Consider the following 26084-nt stretch of genomic DNA (forward strand, 5'->3'; position numbering starts at 1 on the left):
GAATTCACAAATTTTTTCCATTCTCCTTGTTGACCATGCTTTGGCGCCCTTTAACTTTCCTGGGTGGGATTTTGAGTTGTCCAAGGAATTCATACATTTTACTATCTTCCATGACTTCTTTACTTTGGCCCCTCCTGAGGAGTAGGGCAGCATTTTGCTAGGAGGAAGGAACTTTGACGTTTTTATGAATTCCATGACAGAGTAGTTTTGGCGCCCTTGTCCAATCTTAGGTGTTGAATTGACCTGGGAAAGGATTTTCATGATTTTTTCCTCATACCTTCATCAGAATGTATACATGAAATATAACATTTCAGTATAAGTGTACTTTAAGTTATATTTCATGTATATATTGGCAAGATGTTTGAGAGTGCTTTCAGATCTCTAGGAATTCTAATGCAAATTCTAGGTTTTAGAAGATCTTTAAAATTTTTCAGACTTTTGTCAAATTTCAGGCCATTTCCGGATTAGGATGACATTTGTGGATTGATGTGAATTTCCAGACTTAGATGATTTTGTATGCTTTCCACTTTTGGAATAAGAGTTCCATACTTAATCATTTTTTTTTTGATCCAACTTGTTTGCCTTCCGATTCTTCCGGATTTAGAAATGATCTTCGAGAACATTTAGTCTTCAGTGTCTTTAGGGATGAACCTGCCAAAATAGATTTTCCCAAATAGTAAGTGTTTCAAAATGTTAGGGTTTGGACAAAAAAGGTCAGGAAAGCACTTACTAAAAATAGAAACTTACTAAAAATAGAAATTACTAAAAATAGTAAGTTTGATTTTTGGCAAAATTAGACCAATCCAGGAGGCAGTGAAACTTACTAAAAAAATAGTAAGTTCTCAGAATTCGCTCAAATTTCATTGGGAAGCTCTTTGAAGGGTCCCGACTCCAGTTCTACGTTCAGTTTTTCCAAAACCCTAAAAGAAATCCCTAAAATCTAGGACTGAAGGCAAAAACCCCAAAATTAACAAAACGAGTCCTAGACTTAACCAAATTCGCTCAAACAAAAAGGCTTGATCAAAATGACCCCCAAACACTTGCAAAGCAGAGGGATTGGAGAGATTGCTGTGAAAAGACCCAGGACAAAGCCAAAAGACCAAGAGGGCCTAAAAAGTAGGGGGTCCCCATTTGCAATGGGGCGATGTCTGTAAACGTCACAACACTCCGCTTGTGAGAGATTGCATTGCATTGCATTTGCTTGGTACATGGGCACCTAAAATGGTTTTGTAGCTAGGGCCCATCTTGCATATTGCATCTGGCTTTCATATTACATAATAATCTTCTCTCTAATTTGCACTTAAAGGGGGGGCGGGGGGGGAGTTGGAGTAAATATAATTTACTCACAAGCTTATGCTTACTTAGACATATCATATTCCTAGGTTGTAGGTAAATTTTATTAATATTCTATTGTTTACTTACATTGTTACTTGTAGTAGGGTAGTTGGTTATACCCACTCTTTAACTACTCGCACACCTCATTGGTGCTTTCATAACTGCTCTTGCCTTTATAAGCAAGGCATTTGTACATTATTATTCATCTCATAATATATCATCTCATTTGATGAAATTTTTGTTTGTCTTTGTCTCTTTGTGAAAGTTATTGCAGGTTGGGATTCTAGCTTGAGAGCTCCTCTCTAACAATTGCAAGATGCTTGATTCTAGGTGATGGTAAGAAAAGTAGATGTTGTTTTGGTATTCAAGATTTTGTGATTTAATGTGGTATGGTGCTTTGGGTTCTAAAGAAGTTGGAGGTCTCATGTGGGATGAGACACAATAAATTTCTTAGGTAAGGCAATTGTACATCATTTTGGATGAACAAGAGATATGCAAAAACTTCTATATCATGGGTCTTGAAGGGATCATAAAATCATCGAGCTCGCATTGGATGCATTCTATGGGAGAATTCACTATCAAGTTGGAATCCAAGGGATAGGAGGTAGAACTTTAAGGGATTGAAGGAAATCCAAGAGTTGCAATGGTTATGTGCTAACTTATGTGAATGGAAGACCATTGGGTGACCATCACATCTTTTTCAAAGATGAGATGTTTTATCAAAATGGTGTCTGATCTAGTTTGGATGTGTTCAACATTACACTCCTAAGAAGGCCACCAAAAGGAATAATTGTAAAATGGAACTTTCTTGTTGAGAATCACCAACTTGAGATAATGGGGATGATCATTGGCTACAATAGACACGAGCCAAGGGTAATTTTGAGTATGGTTCCTGTTGTGAGGTATTCACACATCGCCCCATCGCAAATGGGGACCCCCACTTTTTTTGCTTTCTAGGATAGTGTTAGAGTCCTTAGCTATTAGCCTTTGCATTAGAGGCGTATAGGTGGTCAAAAAACCAGGAGTCAGGTGGATAGCCTTGTGTGAGGTGTGAAATGAGTAAGTTAGAACCTTCACCTCATGTGCATACACTCAGGAGCATACTTCATGAGCATCACCCTTGGAGCGAATTCCCTTAAAAAGCCTTATTTGAGTGTGAATTAGAGCATTTGAATGAAGATAGTGAGCATGGTTTTGATTTGAGATCACCCCTTCTTTGGAGCAAAGTTTACTTCATGAGCTCCTTGATAGGAACGAATTTTGCATTTTAGGCCTTCATAGGGAAAGTTTGAAATGGTATTGTGAATGAAAGCTTGAGAAACCTAAGGTAATGAAGAAAGGGTTCATTTTGGTTTTCACTTCACCTTCAAGCCTATATGAGCAAAATTCACCTTCATGAACTGCGGTACAAGAGCGAACTTCGTGTTTGGAGGGAGAAGAGCGAACTTCACGAATTGGAGGAGAAGAGCAAACTTCATGAATTGGAGGAGATGAGCGAACTTCACAAGTTGGAGGAGATGAGAAAAATTCACAACTTGAGGAAGATGAGTGAATTTCACCTTGAGCAACATAGAAGCGAGCTTCACAAATTGATGAAAGAGTGGTTTTAAGAGCAAGATCAAAAGCGAAGTTCAAGAGTTGCTTCATGTGATGGATGATAGGATCTAACTTCATGTGCTTGGTGAGAGAAGCGAACCTCACAAATGAAGCTACATGAGCGAACTTCATGTTTGGAGCTACATGAGTGTACTTCAAGATTCAAGGCATATGAACGAACTTCAAGAATGAAGGTAGATGAGCAAACTTCATGTTTTCAACAAGATGAGCGAATTTCATGAACTTAAGAGGATGAGCGAACTTCAAGAATTAAACCACGAGCGAAATCATAAATTGGAGTGTAAGAGTGAACTTCGAAAATGAAGACACATGAGCGAATTTCATATTTTGAGGATAAGTGAACTTCATGTTTGAAGGTATATGAGCGAACTTCAAGGATTAAGCCCCATGAGCGAACTTCAAGATTCAAGGGAGATGAGCGAACTTCAAGATTCAAGGGAGATGAGCGAACTTCAAGATTCAAGGGAGATGAGCAAACTTCATAAATTGAGCTACATGAGCGAACTTCAAGAATTAAGGGAGGTGAGCGAATCTCAAGGATCAAGCTATATGAGCGAACTTTACAAATTAGCCTACGTGAGCGAACTTCACAAATCAGCCTACATGAGCGAACTTCAGGAATTAGCCTACATGAGGGACCTTCAGGAATCAAGGTACATGAGCGAACCTCAAGAATGAAGGCACATGAGTGAACTTCAAGAATCAGCCTATATGAGCGAACTTCACAAATTAGCCTACATGAGCGAACTTCAGGAATCAAGGTACATGAGTGAACTTCACAAATTGAAGTACATGAGCGAACTTCTTGTTTGGAGGTATATGAGCGAATTTCATACCTTGTAGATGTGATAGCGAACTTCATGATAACGAGTTTGAGAGAGAATTTCATGTGATGATCTCCAAGAGTTTACTTCACATGCAAAGAAATAGTGATTTTGAGTTGAAAGCGAACTTTATAAACTAAGGTAGAGGAGTGAACTTCATAAATCCAAGGAGGGGAGCGAACTTAATGTCTGGAGGTAAGAGGAGCGAATTTCTTCTAGTAGCCTTCCTTGACGAGAGTTCGTCATGTTTACATCAATAAATGGTGGAAAGGCTCAATGTTGGAACCCATAAAATGAAGATAAATGATTGAAAGTGAGTTCAAAGGCAAGCTAAGGGTAACTTCATGAACATCAATGTTGGAGCGAATTTCAAGTGTTCCTCTCTAGGATCGAAAAACAACTTCAAGTGCTCCTTCATGAAGGCGAATTCTCTCTTAATCATCTTATCAAACCTGCAAAACACATAAAATCAAGGGATATATCAAGTTAGAAGAACTATCAAGGTTATATATTATGTATTTGATATCATGTTTGTTTTTTATTGTAGATGAGAGAGGATGGTAATCGCAAAGTAAAAGGAGAAAGATTGTAAGATCTACATCACCATGCAAGAAAGGAAACTTCATTTACAAGCAGAGAATGCCCAAGAGGAATCTCAACTCTCACAACACCAAGGAGTCACAGAGAAGAAATTCCAAAGAAAAGAGGCAATGGTGACATCAAGAGTTCGTTCTAAGGCACATTAATACTTCAAAACCAAGATCTATAACTTGCACCTTCATGATTGAACATTCAAGTGGATAGTTTCAGAAGAGTTAATCAAAGTTAGAAGATCATCATCATCACCGTTGAAGCTGGATAATGTTGGGTATCAAGAAATATTCCTTCATGATGATCTACCAAGTACAAGTACAAGTTGAGGTTGAATCCTAGTCGTCATCCCAGTCATTAGTCGCCAATCAGAGAGGTTCCACAACATCATGTTTAGATTCAATGTACTTTACTCATTCATGATGGCACAAACTTCGAGGCACCTACCCTTATTATCTATTGGTCATGCCAAAGTGTTATAATTATTTCATTGGCCCAAATTGAGTTTGTTGTAACAAACCCTGATTAGGGTTTTCATTGTAAAATCTTGGCCGTTGATGGAGAATCAATCCTGGCCATTCATTGTAATGAGCTCTCAATATAAAAAGCTCAAGCTCCTCATTTTGTAAAGGTTAATAGTAATAGCACTAGTGATAGAACAATAGTTAGTGAATAAAATAGTGGATTAGAATAGAAGTTAGATTAGATGAAGGCAAAGATTGTGCCAAACCTTGTTGTAAAGAACAATTGTTTTATTTCAAGTTATGGTGAATTCGATTTGTTACTTCAACAACTTGCATGGTCTTTATTTCTCAATTTACTTTCAACGTTGATTAGATTAAATGGAAGGATTTGTTGAATGCATTTGTGTGGAATCCGTTTCGTCCATACCACTAGCCTCTTGCTGATTGTAAGTGCGCCTTGTGTGGTCAACTGGAATGATATGAGCTTAACTTCAAATTGTTATGCGTCCATTGTTTATGCATTAACTTGAATGGTGAGCAATGTTTGATGGTAATGATTTGAACATCTTTGAAATGTCCGTAGAAGATTGCATTGAGCTTGTGTCAAATTGTTCAAGTTGATGGTGAGACCTCGCCTAGTAGGATTCCATCTAATCATTCATCTATCTTCTTACATTCTAGGTCTTAGAATAGACTCTCTCAACCCTTAATCTTTTGCCATTTTTTCAAACTCAAGTTAGTTTAGGATAGAAAAGCATCAGAAGATTGCAACATCAGATGATCAAGTTCCAGCAATTCAAGCATTCTACACTTTAACGTAAGTCCCTTTGTGATACCAGCAATCACATCAACCAACTGTGCTTATCCACAAGAACCATGGAGTTGTCTCAAGTGATCCTTAAGCCAATCTTCAGCATTTGAGAAGCTTTGTTCAAGAGAGGATAAGATACTTTTGGGTATTTTATTCTGTGTTCGCATGTGCGTAAAAAACACATCAACAGTTCCCACTTCCAGATCTGCTGCCTTTAATATTCCTAGTCCTTCCCACACTATCCTTGCAGCTAAAGAAGAGTTTCCAGTCACATTGTGGAGGAGTTTCAAGCCCACTATCATTATTAAGTTATTTGCAATTGGTACATGGTGGGGTTCCCACCATGACATTTCTGATTCTGAGCAAATGAATGCAGTGTTACAGCCATGAAATGATGTTTCTATTTATCACTTTGATAATTTCATGCTTTAAAATGATGTTATCTTCATGAGAAAGTATAGACATGCGTATTTTGGGAATATCTCCATGCTTCATGTGGTGTGGAGGTCTCAGCTATTGGGGTTACTAAGTGATATATGATTGTTGCAGGCACAGCCACTTTACGATACACATACAATCTGATCCATGCCATCATCTGAAAGGTACAACTGGTGGTGTCATGGTAAGATCCATTGTAACACAAGGAAATTATTGTGTCATGCATTGGTCACTTTTATTTGGGAAGCTTATTATAGAGATGAAATCTAAGGGGAAGGAGGTAGTGTTTCAAGGCATCATGGATGGGGTTCCAAAAATTGTCAAGACTAAGTGGCATGCACATCTCAAGATTTCATCTTTAGGGGAGTCATCAATTAAGGAGTTATCTTTCATATGAGGGAAGCTACTGGCACAATACAAAGGTAAATAAAGGATGTCTGTAAGATTAGTGGAAGAAGCCCAAATTCCAATTTGATTGTACAAAACTACAAACCAGGTATAATGGGAGGAAGCGATGTGCACCTCAATGAAGTTGCGAAGGAAATATGGTAAAAACTGAAGTCCACATGATTTTCAGTTTTGGTATTGCTATTATCATCATTTCCAGCTGTTTCACGGCAATATTTGCTGCCATATGGGCATTATCAGTTGTAGGATTGAGTGATTTTCAGTTTGGTGTGGTTATTGGACTGTTACCAATATTTGTATGGGTGCTTCAAGCCTCAATATTTATGGTTTTTATGGGGTATGGTAACTGTTGTACGATTCTTCTATTTGGTATAGTATGGAGTTGTTCACATGAAAGCTAAGGTAGCACCACATGAGTATTGGGATTTTTGTGCAAATATCACCATCAGGGCTGGATAGGAATGAGTGGTGATAAAGGGTTATCTTCATATGATAGTGGAAGCATTTGCAGGACAACCATGGATCTACTTTCCTGCTCTAACACTGTTGTCATCTTTGTTATCAACCACTCCATTAAGCACACAAGTTTTGCAAGGATTCCCAGCCATGGGAAGGAGTACTTGGTGCAGGAGCACCTAATAGGTCCTCATGGTACAATGAGGTCAAGTTGATACAAGGTCAAGTCTTTTGAGTTCTTTTCATGTAATAAGGTCAAAAATGCCCATTTATGATGTAATAAGTGTCTACGAGTCCCTTTGTTAAGGTTTTGAGTCCTAAAGTTGTAATGTTGACAAAATTGTCTTAAGTTGTCAATATGGTGCAAATATGTGAAAATGAGTCATGCAAGAGAATTTGCGATGTAAAAGGGTTTATTTGATGTATTTGGACCTATTTGAATCTTTATTTGGTCATGGAAGTCATAGATAGGGTCTATGTTCAATTTGGAGCAAAAATTGTCAAAGTTGACAAAAGTGGTGAAGCAACTTTTGAGTTTGTAAGGGATAATTAGACATGGTTGTCCAAAATAGGTTATGAGGGTGGTTGTAACCGTATAAAAGATTGAAAGGCATTATAAAAGCCTTGTACGCGTTTGGAGGTGGTTGTTGTTCCATGTATTGAAGGAGAATATCGATAAATTTGTGATTTCCTGCACTTTCTTGTGTTTTTCAGACGTAGCAGTCTGATATCAGTAGTTTTTATTATTGAAAACTTATTCTTTTGCATCAAGAAGCAATTGGGAATGATAGAGGGGTGAACCCCCAACAGTTTGGTCTTTATTTCATTCTTTTTCATTAAGTTTGGAGGGAGATCTACTAATTTTTGTAAAACAGTGTCAAAACCCTACTAGGGTAAACAGTGAAGTTGTAAAATGTATTACACCTGCATTCCACGTTGATCAAGGGTCAAATCTTGGTGGAATGGAGGGTACATGTATATATTTTGTTTTTACTTTCCTTGCAGGGATCCATGAATGGTTGGCACGTGCAAACAAGTTGTAGAGTGACTGAAATTGTGTCTCAGTCAGAGTATAACAGCAAGAGAAGGGTGTAGATGATGAACCACATGAAAAAGGGATCATTGGGTGAGTGAGGGAAGGAAGTAAGGAGTGTGTGAAGAGGTTATTGAAGTGTGTCAAGTGGTTGCAAGCCAAGGAAACAACCCAAAAGTAAAAACACGTTGACTGTTCCAGAATAACAGTGAGTACATTAGTTTGTCAATGCAACAAGAACTCAAGTGTTTGCATGAATGAATGTTGTTTGGGTTTGTGGTCAGGGTTTGGAGGAGTGTAGGAAGGCCCTATTGAGTACCTAATAACCTTTGAAGGCATTGAGAAGTGAGATGGAAGACAAAGTCTATGACTGTCCCTGCACTTAGTTGACTGTCTTAATTTGACAGTGATAAAACATCTCCATTTTTTGTATAAGATTGAGTGAGTGTTGATGAGAGTTAGAGAGGGGAGTACTCTTGAAGGTCTAGGAGGTTCTTTGAAGCCCTGTGTAGTGTTTGGAAGCCCTTGAGTGAGGAATGATTTATGTCAACATGACTGTCCTAAAAAGAGTTGTGGCTGTCCTAAAACAGTGATTATAACAGCAGGGTATATTGTGTGTTCTTGGGAGGTTGGGAGGGTAAAGAAAGGCCTTTGTGACATGTTTGAGAGCCTTGAAGGATTGACAAAGGTTGTGTGTGTGTTTGAGAGAAGTCGTACACATTGTGAGTTGTTGTTTGAGGAAGAAAAGGAGTCTTACTTGAGGGTTGTCCTAATTTGAGTAACCCTAAGAGGTTAGTGAGTGTTGAGTATTTGAGTGTCATGAAGCATGGTTATGAGTTCAAGATGATTGGACAGGTGTGGGAGAATGTGTGTGAGAGGGTGATTGAGGGTTTGAGAGGGTCGGATATGACTTGGGCTATTGGAGCCTACTAAGTAGCATTGTGGAGTTATTGAAGGATTTCACCTATTGGATAGGTGACTTGGGAGAAATATCCCTAATTGGTTGAAGTCATTGGATGCTCTCCATCAGTACTTTCTATTTGGTGATGGCTTATGGTGAGTTTTAAATCCTTGTATTGCTACCCATTGCTTTGACACTGATCACATTGCTGAATTTTGCATGGGTTTGTCATAATTGTAGCTGTTACATCATTTCTATATTGCTGGTCTTAGTGTTCTCAGTCAGGGACAGCTGTATATTTGTGCAACTTGAGAGGGTTTCCTTGCATGGTAATGTTAGTGGATGGCTTCCATTATAGAAGAGAACCTTCCCAACAATTCAAGTGCTGATTTGGATGGAATTCTTAGTGACTTGTGGCCATTATGAATTATTTCCAGCTTATGTGCAAGGTGATTTGTGTCACACTTTGGAGGGACCAGCCCATAGTGACATAATGGGACTCATTGGAGCCCAAGGATATAATCATGGAGCAAGTATTTGAGATACTTCACTGCATGAGATGATCCCATGGGTAGAACAGGGACAATGTGATGAGTTCTTAGGGTAGTCCTTGGCCTTAAAGAATTATATTTGCATGCTTTGGGTAGGAGGCTTCATCTAGGGGGAGTTTGTAGGTGTGAGAGTTGGATGGGGTAGACTCAATGCTGATTCATGGTAGGGTTTGTTCCACTTGAGGAATGTTGGGTTTGGATGTTATGAGCAATGTGGCATGATTCCTCTTAGTGATTCAATAGTATTGATGCATCTGTGCATGCATGACTTCTTTGGTGGAAGTTGTTTTAGGATTCATGTATAAAGAAGCTATGAGGCTCATATGTTGACATGAAGCAGATGGAGCTCCTTGATTTATCATTGCTTAAGGGCAAGCAATTTGGGAAAGGGAGGACTATCATGTCCCCTTTTTCCAGCGGCCTCTAATATTATTGTTACTAGTTAAAAGTGTTTTTTAACATTGACCTAAATAATAAATAATATAATAACTAAAAATAAAATAAAAGATAAAAATAAATTTCAAATTTTAAATTTGGGCACCCCCCCACATTGCAGGTAAGCTCTGGGAAAGGATTCATTTGAGGTTATGCATGAAATTTCTTTTTCTTTGTTGGAAATGGAGCTTACAGCTAAAGTTTCATCAAGGATGGAATCCCTTGGTTGCAACCTGGGATTTAGGATGATGAAACCTCTCTTAAATTGCCTGATCAAGAGGTTGAGATGACATCTCTTACCTCTTCATTGACAATTCTTGACCAAAATTGCAAGTGGGACTAATTGGCATTTTGCATCCAATTTTCAAGTTTTCTAGGCATCGGATCCAGTCTATATAATCTACCCTCTTGAAGCTACATACATCCATTTGCCACTCTTTTGAATAGCTCATTGGATGAGTTGTTTGCACTGGAATCGGGCCTAGATAGCTATTGTGCGTGGCACTTCACACCCCTTCTGTTAGACAGGGAATCCCCCTTTGTCTCTGTCCCCGTGTGACAGAGGAATCCAATGTGCAAAATGTAAACCCTACCCAAACTTTGCGGATAATGAAATGCGGATTAAGTTCAGGCATTCTTTTTATCAATGCAAATGAAGTCATGTTTTATGGCATCGCAATATCCTCATTTCGCCTTGCAATTGCCGAAGAAACCCCGAAAAGATCACGTGTATCACATAGAGAGGAGGGAGCGAAGTCTGGGTTTCATCTTGAGCTCCTGCATAAGCCGAAAATAGCCCCACGACTCCTCTCAAACCCTCTGCATTCGTCGAAGATATCCCAAACAGAATGCCTTCCAATTGCCAATAAAAGACCCTTCAAAATATTAGCAAAATACCAAAAGTTGCCAGGCAGTATGGGTGAATCAAAATGGTCAAAAGAAAATTGCACCTTCATACCTCGAAAATGTGTTGAAGTCTCCAAATCGCAAACTAAGTGATATAAACAATGGACACAAAAATGAAGTCGCCACGACTCTTCATTTTGCCGAAAAATCCCCCTAAAAGTGTTGGCAAAAATATCGGCTATTTGAGTTTTTTTTAAAAAGGTCGATAAAATTAAACTTGACTTTGAATGATATTGTGGCCAATAAAAGACCCTTCAAATTGCCTAACTTTTCCCTTGATTTGGCGAAATAATAAGTTAAGGGGCGACAAAGGAGAGATAGGTTCTATGAATAGCATTATAAGGCTTTATTTTACACTTAAGCTTTACAAAAGCTGAAGTTTCCCCTTAAAAAGAACCAATCAACATAATAAAAGGGGTAAGGAGGATCACTTTAGTGCATTTTGCACTTTTTCCTTGCAATACCGAGTTTTTCCCTTACAAGCGTTAAGTAAAGTTTTAAAAAGGAAAAGAAGGGGGAGAACTTAGGTAAAATGGCATCAAAGCGTTAGGGGACTTTTTGGCACTTTTGTTTCTAAATGCCTAAGTTATCCCTAAAAAGGAAAACATTAAGTGAAAATATAAAGGGAACTTTTTGGCACTTTTACTTCTAAATGCCTAAGTTTTCCCTTTAAAGTGGCGCAATCTTAAGTCCAAAATAGAATGAAGTAAGGGAGGTTCGAATTGTTTTAAAAGTGAACATCTTCCATTTTCTCCTCTTATGTGCCGAAACGAAGCCCAACGTTGCCTTGATAACATTTAATATTTGTTAAAATTACTTTAAATTTTCAAGGTAATTGATTCCGGTTGAACTCGTTTTCTTTTGCAGATTGACGCCACTGGAAGGAGCACAAGATCAAAGCAGTTATCACGGAGTGCTGCCAATGAAGAGCGCATTGCAGAGATGGAGACAAAGCATGGAGATACGCACCATCAACGGACAGCAAGGTGAAGTCCATCAGCAAGGTTGAAGACAAAAGAACACTCAGAATGCTACCCAGGAAGTATGCAGACTCAGAAAATGCAAAGCAAGAAATTCCAGGAAGTCAGTTTTTAAAAACTAAATTGTTTTATTGTAAAATAGCTACTTGTGGGTCCACATTAATGTATTTAAAACAAGGGGACACAGGTCAGTTATTCCTCAACTACTTGATCGACCAAATTGATGTAGAACAGTGGCCAGTAGTTGAGGAAGTGGTTGAAGGTGGCAACTAAGAAGTTACAAAGAGTTACTAGGCATGGGCTAAAGCTACCAGGCTTTTAGAAGGCAGATTGCAGCCCTTGGATGCAATCAATCTTGGCCCTTGATCTGAAATGTAAAATTTATAAAAGCAAGGCCTCTCTCATTGTAAAGGGTTAGACTTTAGTAGTTAGATTCTAGATTTTTAGAAGTTAGCAGTTAGTAGTTAGCAGATTAGAAATAGCTGTAGGTAGAATAGGACTACTATAAGAAATTGTTGTAATGGTAGTTGAAATCAATATATGAACATTGAAGTATGGTGTTTGTTATTTTTGTTTTCTTCTGTTTGCATGGTTTCCCATCAATTGGTTAAGTAGAGTTCAGTGGTTTTAATGGTGAAATGGGAAGGTATTTGATGAGGTTTCCGGTTCATACAATTGGGTACTTGTTGATTGTAGGTCACCGTGTATGGTTAGTCTTAACCTTACTATTGTGCTTAGTTCAACTGCACTTGTTTGTCTTAGGTTGCGCCAAAATTGGGTGCCTAAATGAGTTCCTCCAGTATGAAAATCCTTTTATCCCTTGGAGCTTGCACTATCCTTGTGAAGTTGTGAGTATATCTCTGGCGAAGCAGGGGTTAGTTTATGGAAATCTGTCTACCTGCAACACCAACCATTTCTATCATTGTACTTAGGATCTATAAACCCTTCTCTTTTGCATTTATTTTCTATAGTTTGAGAATCGTAGCATTGTTGGATGCAGGCCAGCTTGTTGTAAATGTAAGCCTCCTTGTGTTACCAGCAAAACACATCATCGCTGAGTTATCCCTTAGTCAAGACCTGACATTGGAACCTTGAGGTTGTCCCCTTTGATCATCTAGAACAACATTAGGGATTTCCTTATTCAAGAGAGGATAGGATACTCAACATTCTATTTTGTGTTGACTGGAGAGAGTCAAAGCACAACTTTCGCCATATCAACAATAGCTTTATTAGAGAGGCAAAGATAATTTTGGATGCCAAATACACTACTCACAGTGGTAGGGTTTTATGGTTACTGTCTTTCCAATAGCCAATAGAGAAGATTTATGCACTATGGATAGAGAAAATATAATGAATAGTACATATTTGCATTTTAATTGGTTATCAGGCTTCAAGGTAGGCATCCCACTTAGCAGATGACAATGTGATGCAATACCGGGAGGGAGAATTGTTGAAACGTGGCTAAAACCCTAGTTACCCCTGGCTAACCTGGTCACCGTATGAAAGATTGCTAAACTCCTTCACAACGAATTCGAAACTCAAATCACCGGCGACTGGAAGGTAATTCAATGGTTAACCATACATATAACTGACCAATCAATTTGAAGTCATACACTGACATGTAAGTATAGGAAAACAAATTAATTATAGAAAAAGTGAAATGAACTACTAATACGATGCCAATGATTTCAGAATTTTGAAACTATGTTACAGAATCAGATTTCAGAAATTCAAATTTTTAAAATTCATCTTCTAGCCTCTATTTCCATCCGTTGCTATACAATTTATACCAAATTTTGAACTTTCCCACGGTGACCTTTGGACTGCATGACTGTTTCGATTCCAAATTTGATAGGTCACTGTTGGACACAGATATTGGAATAGCAACTCCGATCATGCCTTCTTGATTACTCATCGGGATTACTCCTTAAGGCGGAGTAACCACTTTATGCAAACCTGATAGAGAAAACTATCCTGGTGACACTTTATCGGAATAGTTATCCCGATGACACTTTATCGGAATAACTATCCGGATGACAAACTTTATCGGAATAACTATCCCGATGACAAACTTTGACACTTGTTACAACAAAGACACCTTATTGGGATAACTATCCCGATGACAACATGGACAACTTTTTACAGCAATAGCACTTCATCGGGATAACTATCTTGATGACAACAGAATGACAATTTTGAACAACTTTACAAACTTGCAAAATATAACCCCAAATTTGACATACACACCTAAAACATGAAATAACATTACAAATGGTCTCAACAGACCTTATTACACACAAAATCGACTCAAATGCCTAAACTAGACCCCCTTAACTGCAAAAGGTGACCTTGGTGTTCCCGCACCATAGTGCAAGTGACAAATTTTAGAATCATCAATGATTTTGCAGCAGTGTAGCTTTTTTTGGGTCAACTTTTAGCCTATATTCAAGCTACATACATCCATCTGCTACATTGAAGAATAGGTTGGCACTGGTCAATATTGATTCCTATGCAAGGAGAGGAACCTTATTGCGTGGTTTGGGCTAAGTATCCATCATCAAACTCATTCCAGGTCAGCATGGAAAGATTATAGCGAGACACCTAAGCTGGGAAAGTCCTTGTGTAAATTCTGCTCAGAATAATTCTATCCGTACAAGTGGTTGCAATCCCTAGCAAGGAGTAGGCGCACATCATTTCACAATGCAGGAGGGAGGTCACAGATCTGGCTGGGTGCACCTGTGGATGGTTACTGAGTAATAAGATCACTTTTTAGGCCTCATGGATTGGAGTCACTCACCTAGTCACTAAGGAGGTGAAATCTGGAACTGCAGATGCAAAGAAAGTGATCCTCCCACCCTCCATATTACCTAGAGAGACACTGATCTTTGTGTTAGCTGATCACTTAACCCCAAATCTGGTTCGCTTTGGTGCAATGGAACAATCTGCTATGTTAACAAGTAAAATTAGACTGTTTATTTCATCATTTCTGTGTACTGGAGCTGACATTATAAGTAATTTTCATTAAATTCCTCATTGTAATCCGATTTCAGTGCAATGTGGGATCGTAAACCATCATATTTCTGTTTTTGTTCAAGTGTTGTTAGAAGTGAATTTATTGCAGCTTAGGGCATCCAGCAAATAAAAAAATCACACATATATCAGATCCCTTACTTGGGGCATCTTGAAATCTAGGGCAATCAAGAGATAAATAATTCACACATATTCCAGGCTCCTTATAGATAATGCCCTGGATTAACTGGCAAAGGCTTGCATATGCTGGGAGTGAGCAGGGTACTTCCTAGGACCTCTCCCAACACCCAAGACTGACGAATTTAGAAAGAGAGAAACTGGTCATACATGCATGTTCCCCTGCTCTGTGTTGGTCATTTTCTAAACTCTAAAACCTTAAGCCATGTCTATAAGCTTATTGGTGCTTCATTTGAATCTAGTAATGACACGAGGTGAAAATGACAGAAGTAAATAAATGTATTTATTATGAACAGTTAATTTTTTCTTGCATTCAGATAACTGAAGTTGAAGTATTTGATTCTTCTAATATTTGCCTCTGGTATAATCCTATGTATAATAATCATACTTTTAAGCTTTAATGTATCCTTAAGTAGCAGGTAAATCTTTTCTAGATGCATTATATATTTGCTCCTATTTTCTATAGCCATTTAATTGATTAAATAGAAAGCTATTTTTTCTTGTTTATTAAAAGGAGTAAAATTTTCTGCATCTTTATTTGAAGAAGAAAGATGTCTATTAAACACTTCACTAGGTTCATCTGGCAGAGATCTAACAAATTTGTTATAATTTGGAAATTTCAGGTTTTGTTTTAAATGCATAGACAACTGGGCAGTTATCACCAATCTATGTCCCCTCTGTAAGGCCCAGTTTGAGATCATCACATGTGTTCCTGTAAGTGTTTGTTAATCTTTTCATACTTTTAAGATACTAATTCAGGGTTACCGATGAACTGCCATGTGTTTTTTGAATGTCGTATTTCATGAAACTGATATTATTGGTATTAATATCTGATTTCGTTGGTGGCATTCCCTTGGCAGTTTGGTACTATTTTACTGATTTTGACATATGCAGGTCCATGACACAATTGGTGGCAGTAGTGAGTGGAACAATTCTACTCCAGAAGGAACAGAGAGGTACTGCCATTTTATACTTTGTCTTCTTTCCTTAATTGCACTAGAATTCTTTGCCAGTAATCTTAGAATCCTGGTTGTTGATCATGGTGCCTTGGTTTTCTGTTGGGTACTTTCTTAATAAATGGATTATAATGATCTAATACAACATCATTTGATCACAAAAAATCCATATGTTTATATTGAATTTATGATAAACGTGAACTTAACAATTGGGACTGTTTAGAAGGAATTTTAGGCCATAGTTTTTCAAGACATAGTAATGAACTTGGAAAGGCATTCTTTTTTGTCATGGCTACACATACAGAGAATATTCTGCTGTTATGACAACTATTTTTTATGGATCTAGGGGCACACAGCATCAATGTGAGACATTATTTTAAATTGTTGCAGGTGTATGATTTACATAGTGTTTAAGCATCTAAAATTCTTACTGATCTTACAAGCATTGTTTTTCATCTCTGCAATCCATGTCATGGAACCTGAAATAACGAGTAATGCAAAATCAACTGACAACTAAGGGAAGTTTGGTGCCCATATGTTGAAAAATGTAAACATAGAGTAAGGCCTGGGTAAATTTGTTTGAGATTTTCTATGTTATTCTCTTGTAGTTTTACTTTATAGGTGCACAATATTTTTTGTTTAAGGACATCTAAGGCAACATGGAGGCATTTCTGATGGAAAACATCTATGTCAACACCCCCTGACCTCATGGAGAAAAAAAATCAAAGGACTCCTAGTATTTTAGATTAGGTTATAAATCCTGATTTTCAGTTCTCCCAATATATGATCACGACAAGTATCATTAGTTATAAGTTAAGCTGGGAATCTCACTTCTCAATTAACTTGCTCCAAAACAGGATTGACACAGACTAGAATCTACAGCATCATTTCCAGATTTGAGCATTATAGAGACCATTTGAGAAAAAGGACTTTTTTGAAGAAACTGATGCATGTAAAGAAAAATTTGAGCCAACTCATGTTGTACAAGAAGCAGCTTCTTCAAACAGTTATTATTGAAGATTATGAGAATAGAGAAGCAGATTATTTGGATGAATTAGTGGATGATTTAGAGGAAGATTTACCAGCTATGATGATTCACAGAACATGGAAAGACAGAGGAAGAGCAAGGGGAAGATATTTAGATAGAGGAAGAGGTAGATTCAAATCTCCCTTTTCTTACCATTTTTCTAATCCTCAGTTTTCTCCATATATTTCTTAGTTTAATCAGACTCCACTGCTGTTTTCTCACTGCAGTTTACCTGTGTGACCTCTCGATATTGTGTGTTACTAGAGGTTGGAAGTCATAAGCTATTGTAAGAAGACTAGGCCTCTGTTAATCTTGACTTAGGGAATTGCTGAGAACCATTGGTTCTGTGGGGAGTCTCATGACAAGCCCATAGTCTGGAATGGCTGAATTGTAGAGGTCAAGAGCTACAAATGGTGTTAAAATTGTATAATGCCACTAATTCTACACTTAAAGAAATTTGATAACTATCTATATTAAGATAAAATGATCTGAGCATTTCAAAATAAAACATAACTATTTCAGCTGAAAATGAAAACCAACTATCTGCTCTTCAGCATAATAAGATTCTAACTGATTCAACTGAATGTAAGATAATCTTCTAAGGAGCTTAAACAAGGAACATAATCTTTAAGAGTAAGTAATTAACATGATCATTTCATTTTTCAAAAGAAAGAGAATAAAGTTCAGAGTTTACAAAACATTAAGCTTCCCAACTAGAGTTTTTTGTAACAAGCCTTGGCATAGTCTGAAAGTGGGAGAGCATCATCGAAGGTTTATCCACCCAACCAGAGACCTGATGATTCCCCGCTCATCTTCCAAATGGAAGAGGCCCCACCCTTTACGAGGGTGCAGACTAAGGGCTAGATCTAGTTGTCATCTTGCAATCTGAGCCTAGTGTTTAGAACCTACACGAACCTAGTCGGTCACACAGTATGGGTACCCCTTACCATCTGAGTAGTAGGTGTATTTGGTTCATGTGAACTGACGGTCGCATGCATAGAGCAGCACCACCTTGGCCAAGGTTTTAACATTGCAAGCACGTTTAACTTGCTGTCAGTATTCACCACCCTTGCTCGGCTTGTACATACTAGAGTTCAACTGACTCACTGGATACATAACATTTAGGTATAGCTGATCCCCTGGTTCTTTAATCATTTAGTTACAAAATTTGTCTCATGTCTACTGACATTAATGGTCTACAACGATCCTTCATGGAATTCTGACATATTCAGACCAGCCAACTGCTGTAGCTACTAAATTTAACAGACTCAATTTTCAACATGGGTTTCCATATATCTATTACTCCAGTTCTCTTGTTCAGCTGAACAAAATATCAAATTGAGATTCAACAGATAAATATAGCTCAGACATATTTCTATGGCTTGATTGCAAATTCAGTTCTATTATAACTCAATAAACATTTATTAGATGCATGCCGGATGAAAGATAATTAATAGATATGGTTGATTCTTCTATCTGGTCATTCTATACCCAGAGTATAATGATAAGCATTGATTAAGTGGGATCCATGACTCGGATCAGTATTGTAAATGAAATACTCAGGCTGATAGCCTTTACAAGTTTATTTTTCTTTTTCAGCTTATTGATGAACCAACTTTTGTCCCACTCTGAGATTTCTTCTCACAAACATTAAATCGGATTCATAATATGTATATGCACTCAAGTGAGATGACCCATATTGTGGGTTCTTAATGCCCAATATTTATTGATCACAAAAGGATTGAAATCTTTATGTCATCATAATGACTACTACAATGAAATAGTTTCTTACTGGTAAATATTCAATTTCTTAACATATAATAGCAAGCAATCCATTGCATGATGCTAAGGAATATATTATGACAGTATTGGCATTGGTATAAACATATACAGAAGAAAATAAACATGCACAGACAGAGAACCATCTTTCTGGTTTAAATTTCATTTTATTTAGTCATTAATGATCAATTCTTGCAGACAAATTCCAAGTTCGTAATATGAATAAGTACTCAAGCAAAATGACTCATAATTGGATAATTATGCACATTTTAATTGCTTATTATTGAACTGGTAACATTGCCTCATATCATTAATTTTAATGCAACTGATGCATGCTATCTTTCAATTCTTTTCTTAGCAACTACAACGATGTATTTATTTACGCAATGCTATTGAACATGATATGGCTTTATAGCCTCACCTATTAACAGTTAACAGAATGAAAATTGTGCTTGAAAGACAGCGAAGCCGATGTTGGCAACCTTCACTTAATGCACAAGCACTCCTTCACACCTCGCAGACTATCCGGCAAGCAATACAAGCAGACTACTTTAATAATGCAGACCGAAAACAAACATATTCCTGTGATTATTGACTGAATGCAAATGATAAATTTTTTGCAGAGTGAGTATTGCATTTAGAGAGTAATGTCTCTCAATCCGAGCAAGCAAGAATGTTTTCTCGAAAGAGAAGACTCCAAATAACATTACGATGGAACAAGAAAGGCGATTTGAAACCATGATGCATGCAAAGAAACAACTCGAGGTGGTAGAGGAAAGAGTAACACCCTATTAATGCAAGGTTTTGGCTTCTCTAGCCATGACTTAATTTAAGGCATTAAATGCTTACAATATATATATATATATATATATATATACATATATACATATATATGTATACATATATGTATATATGTATACATATATGTACACCGTTCATTAATAATTCTGAATGCACATATACATATACGTATGTGTAGATATATATATGCCATATACCTCATATATGAGTATATATATTCATATAATTTAAATGAGATTAACTGATAGAAGATTGAATTAATTATGATCCAATTTTTTTATTAAAATTATTACATCAAGGAAAAAAACATACACAACTCCAAAAGACGATTGAAGGAATAGACCAAGGATGAGACAACCACCCAAGGTACCAAGGTGACGACCAATTTCTAAGACAATTTATCTGAAGACTCAAGGCTTGATGGCAAGTTTGATCTCTTCCGAAGTCTGCATTCCTCTCCTTGATGATACTCTCCCTGCCTTTGGAGGTGTTGTTAATCCTACACCCACTTGGTTACTTGAAAATGGTTAGACTAATCTTATCTTCTCTTTATTCAAAAACATATGAAATAAACATTGTCAATATTAATCATTCATGTCCATATATTGGCTCATTAAAGATTACATATCCACATATGCAAATAATTAATCATTGATGATATACAAATCACAATTGCATTAACCATTTAAAAACCTTTATAGGAAAGAGGGATGTAACAAAAATGATCAATGAAGCTGCCGTCGAAGGATTTCTCGAGATCCCTTAAGTGAAACCTAGGGAGAACAAGATTACAGGTTGAAAGGCACAAGATATTCAAGTAATTGATGAAGCAATTACAAGTGCAATCTATACAGATCGTCCTTCTAATCTGAAAGCTCAAATTTTTTATAAGAAGTTTTCTTTAAAATCCAGTGCAATCTATACAGATCGTCCTTCTAATCTGAAAGCTCAAATTTTTTATAAGAAGTTTTCTTTAAAATCCAATTTAGTTAAGAGTATAATTTCTCACTCTACTTTCAAGCAGTTTGTAAAGCTTAGAATAAAGGTTGAAGAGTTAATTCTGCTAAAACTTTTCAGACGAAGTTATTACCTGTTTTCCCAAAATTTGAGATTGATTACATTAGGAGTCATAAGGAAGTAAATTTTGTACATTTTAGAGCTATTTTAGTCTATATTAGCACTTGTGCACCTAAAAATATTAAACTTGTCTTTATGTCTGTGTGGGATGGAAGGAAAATACAATATGAACATGCTTGTCAGTTATCATCCTTGTCTAGGTTAAATGAAAATATAGTTTGTTTTAAGTTATATCCAAATTCGATTGTCTATGCCAGAGGGTGTGATGAAGTTAAACATGGATCTTTAGATTGTTGGGGTTTATATTCTTCAGTATATTGATTAGAAATGTCTGGGAGATTCAAATATGTAGGTGTTTAAATCCAATTCCTCTATAGTATGACCGACACGAATCATCCTATAATTTTGGAAAATCTTGTTCCAAGAGATTAAATGGGAGTGTTTAGTTGCAAAAAGGACGTATTTACACTGTAGAGCTTCCAACAACATGGAAGCTTGACTGGATGAAGAATGTTGCTCCCAAATTGTTTGAAGCAAAACATCCAGTTCATAAAGTAAAAGGCAATTCTATCCATGTTTTACTCAGAAGTCTTAGTTACTCCAATTGTGCCTCACCAAGTCCTAGTTTTGTGTCGGCAAGATCTTTTACAAGACCAAAAATCAGTGAAAATAGTCGATCTAGAAAAACCCAACTATTTGTGAAAGTAGAAGAGGAATCGTTTAATCAAGATTTTGAACCAGACTAGAAAAAAAGGCAAGTGTCACAGAAGAAAACATGCCTATCACAAATATGAGTATAAGAACAAAAATTACCTAGCCAGATTTTCAAGTCATGTTCAGGAAAATTTGGATGATTTGTGTAAGGATAATTTGTATATAAGAAGTGTTGTAGATAGAATTAATTCTAAATGTGATAAGAATCTCCAGTTTTCCTATGAAAATAGTACCTATGTGCAGCAGATTAGAAAAGATTGTTCTGATAATAAAATTTTCTCTAAACAATCTTTGAATAATCTATCTTTATGAGATGGTACATAGAAAATTGATGAAAGGTTTGATAAGGTAGATCATAAGCTAAAAGAATTAGAAGATAGCCTAGAATGGCTTGAGAGAGAAGAAAAGGAGCCAGGAAAGAAAAAAGAAAAAGAGGTATTCCCTGTTACCACATCATCAGACATGTTTGCAAGAGTGAGGCGATAGCCTTTTTCGCAATCTTTGAATAATCTATCTTTATGAGATGGTACATAGAAAATTGATGAAAGGTTTGATAAGGTAGATCATAAGCTAAAAGAATTAGAAGATAGCCTAGAATGGCTTGAGAGAGAAGAAAAGGAGCCAGGAAAGAAAAAAGATAAAGAGGTATTCCCTGTTACCACATCATCAGACATGTTTGCAAGAGTGAGGCGATAGCCTTTTTCGCAATCTTTGAATAATCTATCTTTATGAGATGGTACATAGAAAATTGATGAAAGGTTTGATAAGGTAGATCATAAGCTAAAAGAATTAGAAGATAGCCTAGAATGGCTTGAGAGAGAAGAAAAGGAGCCAGGAAAGAAAAAAGAAAAAGAGGTATTCCCTGTTACCACATCATCAGACATGTTTGCAAGAGTGAGGCGATAGCCTTTTTCTTGCAAAAAATAGATTAAGAAAAGCAACTCAGATCATCCTCTGACAATGATGATGGGATCCTATATTCCAGTCATTCCATGTTACTTAAATATTAACCATGATTTAATTCCTATTGAGATAATTAAAGCACGTTTTAGCACTTTTGGAACAATCCAAGCTATGACTCAAATATCTGGTGATGTTGCTGCCACATCATCTGCTTAGTATCTATGGGGAATTACTGGAAAATGGTGGGGTACAAAGGATCTTAACATAAAATATATTAGGTTTTTAGCCAGATCTTATCTACGCTCTCACCCACTTGCTTATCCAAGAGTTTAGCCCTCCTTTTGTCACTAAATTTGAGACTAAGTTCAAGCCATGTATAATATGAAGCTATGTGATCTTAGCGATTTGAAGGATTATTTTATACAATTCAGAGAGCTTGCTTATGAAACAAATTCTTTTGATAAAGCTCTACTATATAGAAGGTTTCCCATATGGGGTATATGATAAAGTCAAGTGGTACCTAGAGTCCAAAGGTCTATTTGTTGCCAATGCTTCTACAGCAGACTTGATAGAATTATCCAGGGAACAATATATCTAGTTTATTAATGATTTCTAATACCAAGAAAAATTGAGCAAGCACCAAGCTCAATGCCTTGCACTTGAATTCCTCAAAACTTTGCCATATGGCTATAACCCATTCACTAAGTCTGCGTGAAAACATTCCAAGCATAAGAACAAGCCTCATAAAGTTTGTTTTTGTTGCTACTCTTTCCGTCAGTATTGTCGTTATTCATCCAAACATTCTGACCATATTGCCCCAAAATGCTCTTGCAAAAATAAAGCAGTCAAAGCAGTCTATTCTACCAGCGTAGCTGCATAGTGGGATGTTTTTGAGAAAGACGGAGACTTATATATGCAAGATGATATTTATGAGCCAGTTTTAGAATAATCTCACATTGTAGAAATCAAGGAAGAATTCTTGCAGAACAAGTTTCAAACCCAACAAGATGCAAATTAGTAATGTCAAGCCTTCCACCACCTTAACCAAAGGCCTTAACCAAAGGCCAAACTAGAATACATAATTGCTCACTTTTATGGAAGGTATGTATAGTTTGTTTCTGTTGAAGTAAATGGAAAAATGTATGATGCATAGATTGATATTGGAGCATCACTTTCATTCTGCAAGTTTCCTATTTAAAAAAATTGGGAACTGCTGCCAGAAAATAGCAAGTATAAAAGTAAGGATGTGCAAGGAGGTACTTTTAATTGTGGCAAATACAAGCACCGAGAAACCATAAGGATTGAAGGTTGAAAATTTAAGTGCGACTTCTTTGAACTTAACAAGAGGCTTGTAGACATTCTTATAGGAGGCAATTTCATAGATACCTACTCTTCATATGGAAGCACAAATAAGCATGTGTTATTTGCATTAAATGGAGAAAGGATAAAAGCCCCTAGACTGATTTATACATACGAAAACATCCCCTCTACTATGATTATCCAATCAAACAATGAAATTCCAATTTTGGAGCTTAAGCAACAAATAGAAGAAGAAATATCTTTAGAAGATCCATAGAAATTTTGGAATAAGAGAATGCCAACCGTGGAAACAATATTGCAAAAGGATAAGTGAATTAAGGTAGGAAAGAAAATTTCTAAATTTGCAGACGATTACCTAGAGATGGAGAAAGAAATTAGAGAGCTTGAGGAAGGAAAATTTATCAAGCCATCAAAGTCTCTATTTTGTTTTTATGTTTTCACGGTTAACAAACATTCTGAATAGAAAAGAGGAAAGCAAAGAATTGTGATATATTATATGCCATTAAATGCAATCATTGAACTATTTCCTTATCCCATTCTTGATAAATCATATTTATTACAAAAAGTTGTTAATGCTCTTTATTATTCTCAGTTTGATTGTAAATCAGGTTTCTAACAAATAATAGAAAAAGAAAAAGAACTAATACTAGACCTCAATAATAGAAAAAGAAAAAGAACTAATACTAGACCTCTTAGCTGCTCATTTGGACATTTTGAGTGGACCATTACACCTTTTGTCCTAATGATTGTGCCTGCCTATTTTCAAGAACACATGGACAGAATTTTTATGTATTTATGTTGATGACATTCTTATTTTGTGTCAAGCATTAGATGATCATTATAGTCATCTCTAAGATTTGTATTCAAAAGCAAAAGACTCAGGTATTCTGTTATTTGTTAATAAATTTCAGTGGTGTAGTAATAGTTATATGTTTTTATCAATAATAATATCCTTGAGGTCAAACCTCACATAAAGGATGAGGTCTTAGGGTTTAATTGTCCGTTTGATAAGAAGCTACAAGCTTTTCTGGGTATGTTAAACCAAAGTTTGAAAACTTGGACTTGCCGCAGACTCGGCAGCCCAAAATAGGCCTTGGACTCGGGACTAGGCAAAAAACATGGCTAGGACTTGGCAAAAAGGAAAACCGTAGTTTGACAAAAAAACAAAAACAAATTAATGCATTTAGAGAACATAAGAGGCATAATTCAAACATTACACATGTCATATGATTTTCGAACACTCAAAATTTGAAATTTCATCATTTATGAATCATAATCAATGATCATACTCATAGTTTCAAGTTTCAAGTTTCAAAATTTGAAATGTATAATATAATAACAGCATCATAACTATAAGTTTATAAATTTTTACATAAATAAATGTCAAAATAAATGTTTACATCCTTCTCTTTCCTCTCCTAATGTAACTTCACAATTCAGACCTGTTTTGCACACCAAGGAGCAGAAAGAAATGAAAAAAGTCATTAACTTTATGTTTTTTAATCTTGCTGGGCATTTTTACTCTGCCGTGAGAGTCCTGGCTCAGGAGTCACGAGTCCCGACCTAGGACTCACGCGAGTCACACACTAAAACTTGGGAGTCCTGGGAGGAGACTCGCTGGGACACGGTTCGTGAGTCTGTGGCGAGTCGACTTGATGTGCCGTCGGATTTGTGAGTCTCAGCCGAGTTTTCCATCTTTGTGTTAAACTATGTCATTAGTTTCTATGGTTAGTATATGATCAAGAGCTGGTTCAACAACTATTAAGAAGAACAATTTTTTACTGTCGTCGTCAATAAGATCAAAGAATGGATAAGTAAACTGCTAGTTCATGTGTATATCACTTCAAAATATGTTTTGTACAGTGGCATATATAACTATGCTTAGGGTGGTGTTGCATGTTTTGTGAAGAATAACCAATAATAACCAATAACTAAAACTAGTGGAGTCTTTGCTTATGATGCTCCAAAAATGGAGCTCATCAGACAGAGATTTATGGTGTAAAGAAATGCCTTGAAAAGTTTGCTTTAAAACTAATCTGTTTAAACTTCAAGTATTTCTCAATTCGAATTGACTGCACAAGATTCTTGACTTTCAGAGAAAACGACCATGGTAGAAAGGATGACAGATGGAAATATGTAAGTTGGAAAGATTACTTCAACTAGTTCAAATATACTATTGAACATATCGTAGGAATAGATAATATTGTTGTTGATTGGCTAAGTCGAGATTTTCCATGCACCATGATGAATGCTCCTAGGTCTTCAAGGTTGAATCAAGGATTTAAGTGCCAAAGGATAATTGATATAAATTTTGGTTCAATCAATGTCTTCATTCAAAGGAAAATTGCTGCAAGGTATATCTCCCAGAAATATCTAAAACTTGAAGTCAGCAGCAAAATCCTTAGAACATCTTAGATGTATCACACCTCCAAATTATTTTGAAGATAACGGGAGAATTCACTATTTTGAGAATATAGGCTCAAATGTCTTATCTTTGGATGATAGACTTAGTTCGTAGACCTCATTTTGAATGAAGAATTAGTGTCCGTG

At 36.5% G+C, this 26084-nt stretch overlaps 1 protein-coding gene across 6 annotated transcripts in view; it reads left to right on the plus strand.

Annotated features, from left to right (window-relative positions):
• Positions 1-26084, plus strand: part of LOC131044252 (uncharacterized protein At4g10930) — a 167394-nt gene that overhangs the window by 54740 nt on the left and 86570 nt on the right. For all 6 annotated transcript variants that reach the window (XM_057977547.2, XM_057977543.2, XM_057977549.2 and 3 more), the window contains 2 exons: positions 15581-15671; positions 15852-15913. In XM_057977547.2, coding sequence (XP_057833530.1) covers positions 15581-15671; positions 15852-15913 — 153 coding nt within the window. The remainder of the gene's footprint in view (positions 1-15580; positions 15672-15851; positions 15914-26084) is intronic.

The sequence above is a fragment of the Cryptomeria japonica genome, chromosome 3 (assembly GCF_030272615.1).
Source record: "Cryptomeria japonica chromosome 3, Sugi_1.0, whole genome shotgun sequence".
Taxonomy (NCBI): domain Eukaryota; kingdom Viridiplantae; phylum Streptophyta; class Pinopsida; order Cupressales; family Cupressaceae; genus Cryptomeria; species Cryptomeria japonica.